At 32.5% G+C, this 5,650-nt stretch overlaps 1 protein-coding gene across 1 annotated transcript; it reads right to left on the reverse strand.

Moving 5' to 3' along the window:
* Positions 1-3,127: 3,127 nt before the first annotated feature.
* On the reverse strand, positions 3,128-5,390 carry LOC136083242 (chitin deacetylase 8-like). The gene is made up of 6 exons (XM_065802643.1): positions 5,285-5,390; positions 4,685-5,197; positions 4,182-4,243; positions 3,735-3,981; positions 3,365-3,589; positions 3,128-3,255 (listed from the first exon to the last, which is right to left on the reverse strand). The coding sequence occupies exons 1-6, from the start codon at positions 5,370-5,372 to the stop codon at positions 3,128-3,130; spliced, it is 1,263 nt and encodes a 420-aa protein (XP_065658715.1). The 5' UTR covers positions 5,373-5,390.
* Positions 5,391-5,650: the final 260 nt, after the last annotated feature.

Below are 5,650 nucleotides of genomic sequence, written 5' to 3' on the forward strand. Positions count from 1 at the left end.
CTTTTTACAAATTTAAAATAAAACCTAAACAAAAACTTCTTACTCTTGACAATGAATTAAGTTATTTTTTTTCATACTTTATTTTTATCTTCTTTTTTATTATATCTGGTTTTAATTGATTTATCTTTTTAATTTCCCTTATGCGAACAAGCCACCTGGTTTGCTTTCTTTTGTTCTTGTTATTATTAACTTAAACATTGTAAAAAATAGTGCGATTCTCACCACGTCCCTGGTAGTACCGCGCTCAACTTGTTTCTCCGCGCAGCGGCCTTGTTCTTCAAGGTTCGTATTTAGCGTAAGTTATAGAGTTGAGAGAGGGTTATAACCACTATTAAGTAGCCTCCTCATCTGTAGTGGCCTTCTCGGCCTTGAGGAGGTGAATAACAAAAAAAAAGAAAAAAAGAAAAAAAAAAATATTTAACTTTATTTTGTTTTGTTTTTTGAACACCTTGAGGTCTTTATTGTCTTTTATTAAACTGTGTCATATTTTTTTTTTTTTTAACTTTTGTTAGTTAAATAAAATAATATTTCAATTAATTTTTAACGATATTATAAAATATTTATCTTATAAAACAATTGCGTATAATGTAAAAATACGATGTAAACTACGGGGCTTAGTGACCTTATAATTTTGATAACAAGAACTTCTTATTGCTTTTCCGCAGCAATAATAAGTCCTTGTTAACAAAACTATAAGGTCATCCGCTTTTAATTTAATACAGAAAAAAAAATTAAAACCGCTAGAATATGCTAGTTTCGTTTTTCATTTACTAATTTTTAATGATGCATTTCTTTGTGATTCTACAAAATAATAGCGTCATTAAAGCGGTTTAATTATGTTGATTTTTCAAACTTGTTTTTCAAACTTATTTTTCAAACATATTTTATAAAAGCATTACGAAAGACTGGTGCAAAGGCGGTGCCGAAAATGTCTTTTATAACAAGAGTGAATCAGGATGGGTGAAGTCGGAACAGTTTCTAGCATAGTTTAAGTTACAGCATATTTGTCTGATGCAAAAAAAATCGAAGGCTTGACAGTTTTATGTCTTGACGGTCTTGTTTGGCACATCGGCTTAGAATTATAAAAATAAGCTCTTTAAAATAATATAATACTTTGACGTTTGCCGGCTCACACAAGTCATTTTTTGCGCCCGTTAGGCGTTTGTGTTTTCAAAACACTCAAAGTCGAGTGGAAGAATACAGTTAAATTTTTTTCAATTTAAAAATATTTTTCAAAGTTTGACAATCAGACAGGTTTCTACTATGTTTAAAGACCTCAATAATAATAATAATGGTTTTAATTCTGAAAACGTGCGTAGAGGTTTCATCTGTACCGGTATGTTTCCATTAGATCTTTCGAAAATCACATTTGAAAAAACAGCATCTCACGCAGTCTATTTAGCCATTGAAGACAATGATAGTTTCTTGTTTTATCTGTTGTGCTCAATGTGACCAATACTCCTAAGACACCTAAAGTCAGCTTATTTTCAAATCAGATTGAGTTTGCTAAGTTTATCAGTTATCGTTAAAACAAAAAAACATTTATTATTATTGCAATGGTTTGGTTATTTAAAAATGTATTTGCACTGTACATATTATTGAACCCAAGCATTAAGAAAGAAGTTTACTTTCCTGCTAGTTTTTTCTGCAAGATTTCTTTTTCAGCGGGTACAGAACGTTTGTTGGACGTCTTAAGAACATCATACGGACTTGTGACCTCTAGAAGGCGTTGAATAGATGTCTTACCGACGTCTGTGCTCGCTAGGTTGAAACAAAATGATTTATTGATAATTCAAAACCAATGCTTTCAGCAAGCTCACATTCGAATAAAATTAATGTCAATCCAAAAAGACATTGCTTTGTCATTGTTGATCAAAGATAATTTTTGATCTTTGGTCTACTGAAACTACTCTCATCATAAGCAGATGTAAATGGATGAATCAAGTTAATTTTGTTGAGTATAGACATGTAAGGAAAACACGATGTCATCTATTTCTCTATTTAGAATAGATGTACGTCTTTCATTTTGTAGTTCAGTCGTCTTTGCTGGAGATATTGATGCATGCACATCTTTAAAAGAAGAGCCGGCGCAAGTAGGTTTTAAGATGGGAGAGGGTGCCATACGGTTTTACATGAAAACATTTTTAACACATAAAAACAAATCTAAATTACTCCACAATGTTTAGTTCATTTACTTTATAATTTTTTTTTTACTTCTCTAAAAATAGTTGTTTACCGTTTCCAAAGTCGTTGTAGTTTTATGAACATCACTCGCTGTACAGTCACAGTAGTTTTGATACACCGAACTATGTTAAAAATCCATTGACTGTGTATATCTTCTTTAAAGAAAATTGCTCTAAAGAAATCCAGCTAACCTTTCCACTTCCCGCTTCCCCCTCCCTCCCCTACGCACACACACACACACCATATGCCCTATATTGAATCTACCACTGATTTTACATATAATATTAACTAGTAAATTCTATATTAAAAAAAGAAATAGTAAGTTTATCTTGAGAATACTAATGAGAATATATAATCATCTTATTTAATTTAGCATTTTTTTAGTTATCAATTAACAGCGTATTTACACGTAATCAGTCTAGTTCTGCTTATACTTATTGTGCTCGAGGTGCATGGGAACACGCTCTAAGACCTTGCAATTAACTTTTACTAATTAACTGTGTTATTCTGCACAGCAACGTTTCTCGTCACGGTTTGTGTTTTGGAGTTAAATAGTTAAAAAAAAGGGTGTTCCCACAAAAAGAAATAAACCGACTGGTGACTCCCTACCAGTGACCCACTCAGCCATAAAAATATAAACAACACATAGATAAAATAATGACTTGCAAATAGTTATTAGAGCAATCCACACCTGCGATAAATAGCCGCCATTTGGCTGAAATTAGCATACAAAACCAAAGGTTTGGGCGTGTGGGTATAAAATAACAAACAAATTTTTCACAAAAGTGAAAAAAAAATTAACTAAATACTACGTACATAAAACACCAGTAAAAAAAAATCTTGCAAACTATAAAAGTGCTATTTACAGGTAATCTGACAAAGTGCTATTTAGGAGCCTTTTTTCTGATTTGTAAGTTATCTTGAAATGCTGTAAAAGTGCCATTTATCGGTCACATGAAAACGGCATTTTATCGTTACTGACTGGCGACTTTATCCATTGAATTGCCTGTTGGGCAGTAACAAAGTAAACGTCGTTGAACTTTCGAACATCGTTTATAAACCTTTTGACAGCTAAAAAATAAAGTAATGCTTTGCTCATTAATTAAAAATTAAATTTCAAGAAACCGTAAACCTTTTTGTTTATTGTGAGCTAAAATTGATCACATTTAATGAAACTTACCATCTTTACGGTAAGGTGCATTATCAAACCAAGTTGAATGGCCAAACATGGGAAACGGTTGCTTACTATCCTCGTAGTGAAGCCTAAAATTGGTCATTAACATGTTATACGTGCTTTCTTCTGTTTCTAAATTTGTACATTCATCGAGCATAGAAGCGAACGATGTAGCTGATTCGTCGCATTGCAATGTAACCAACGGGATTTCCCATACTCCAGGATACGCATCTAAAAGAAATTTGTTCAATTTAAATGCACTCGCACGCGAGAGCTCAATAAAAATAAGTATAGGATAACTTAATAAAGCGAAAAAGAAAAATAAAGACACGATAGATCAATAAAAGAATCGCAATGGCGTATACAAAACTGTTACCTTTTGGACAGTTTGTCATGTAGCATGGCAATGAAGGTAAGTAGTCCAACGTATATGGCCACCATCGTGTACCCGGAAAGGTTCCCAACGAACTGTCATACAAAAACTGGTTTTCAGCTAACACTTTAAACGTATTTTCCTGGCTAGCAAGAAACGGAGTTCTCCATCCAAGTGTGGTTGTTCCAATTTCTTGCTGAATAGTATTTTTTTGTGTTAAAATCTCCATTTGCAGATCTTCTAAGGCGGCCTGAACATGAATATAAAAAAAATGACTGACACGTAAACAACCTTGATAAAACCTTAGCTTTTGTTTCTAATTGTTTTGCTCGAATATAAAAAAACATTCAAATAGTAAGGTCACCTGATCTACAGATGATGTTTTCACGTAAAAAGAAAAAAAAATACAATTGAAAACTAAAAAAAAACTAACGTTTTTGCCAAACTTACTGTTTTACTCCACCATTCTACAGGAAACTTGTGAGTCGTCGAGTGATCTGCTATCTCATGACCTATAAAACGTAAGAGTATTCTTTAATATAACGACGCTTTTGTGGAAAGGAAAACTTTTAAAATGAAGACGAGAAAATTACAGAGTGTAGCACAAGCGAAAAAGGAATGCATTTAAATCAAAGAATGTTAAAATAAACTTGAGCGGTATAAAACACTCTCGTTTGAAGACGAAAATGTTGTATAAATGCTGTTTAAAAAGTAACTCGGTAAAAGCGGAAAAGTTTTTAAAGTACCTAACTTTATACAAAACGAACGCGTATAATAAAGCTTAAGCAATTGATTGCTTTTGAAGCTTTTCATAGTACGACCCGAGTTAAAAGAAACTTTACCTTGGGTCGTTTAATGAAAAGCTTCCTTAGGCTTCAAACATTTTGACGTCAAAAACCTTGAAGAATTGTGAACGCGTAATACTTAATTTCAAAACTAAGAAGTTTACTTACCGCTCTCTTGCAATTTCTTGACGTAAGAGTAGTCGGTATTATCACCGGATACGAAAAACGTTGCTTTTATTGGACAGCCATTAAAGTTAGTCATGCCACTAAGTAACTCACTGTAAAGCTGGTATTTTTCTGGTGTTACCCCGTCATCCATGGTTAATAAGATCATTTGCGGGGTGTTAACTTTTGACAATCCGCCAGGTATATCTGTTCCCGCGCATCTACATGAAGGTAAAAGACAGTTAGCAACATTGCAACTAGATGCTGGTTGAAGTGACTCTGGTAAAACTAGGTTCGTCATGATTAATTCGGCTTGAGTCGGCGCAGTAAAAGTATCTGTCATTACGGGTTCGCTCATCGATGTTTGCAGCTGAGCCTTTTCGACTGAAAAACTTTCTGGTAAAATATTCTCTGAAGGTATTGTGTTTGTATCAAGAAATATTGTCGGCGGTAGTTCTTGAACGACTGATGATTGATTAAAGGTGTTTTCTGATTCAGAACTTTGCTCTAGCGAAGCTATGAATAAAGTGTTTTAAGCTACATATTACATGTTTCTAAATTTAGAACTTTGAACAAAAGTGAAAAAAAAAATTATAAAATTACATGATAAAATATCTCGTCTGATTACGTTGGCAGATATCTGATGTAGTAAAGAAATTAAAAACGAATGTAGAATAATTTTCTTCGCCATAGTTGAAGTTAAAACAAAAACTCTAAACAACGTCGAATGCATTTTATGTTAAAATTACTTTTTATATAATTGTATTTTCTTAAAGGCAATTGCAAATTAATAAAAATATCAACATGTAAGAACTTTAATTTTTTTTTACCTTTTATGATCAGTTTATCTGTTTAGTCTTAACTCTTTTTGCAATGATAAGATGAAACAAAAGTTTCAATTTATAATTAAAGGTACGGAAACTGTTCAAATAAAAACGTTATTTAACAGTTTTGAAACAGTCACGATTT

Source organism: Hydra vulgaris, chromosome 08, assembly GCF_038396675.1.
Source record: "Hydra vulgaris chromosome 08, alternate assembly HydraT2T_AEP".
Lineage (NCBI taxonomy): Eukaryota > Metazoa > Cnidaria > Hydrozoa > Anthoathecata > Hydridae > Hydra > Hydra vulgaris.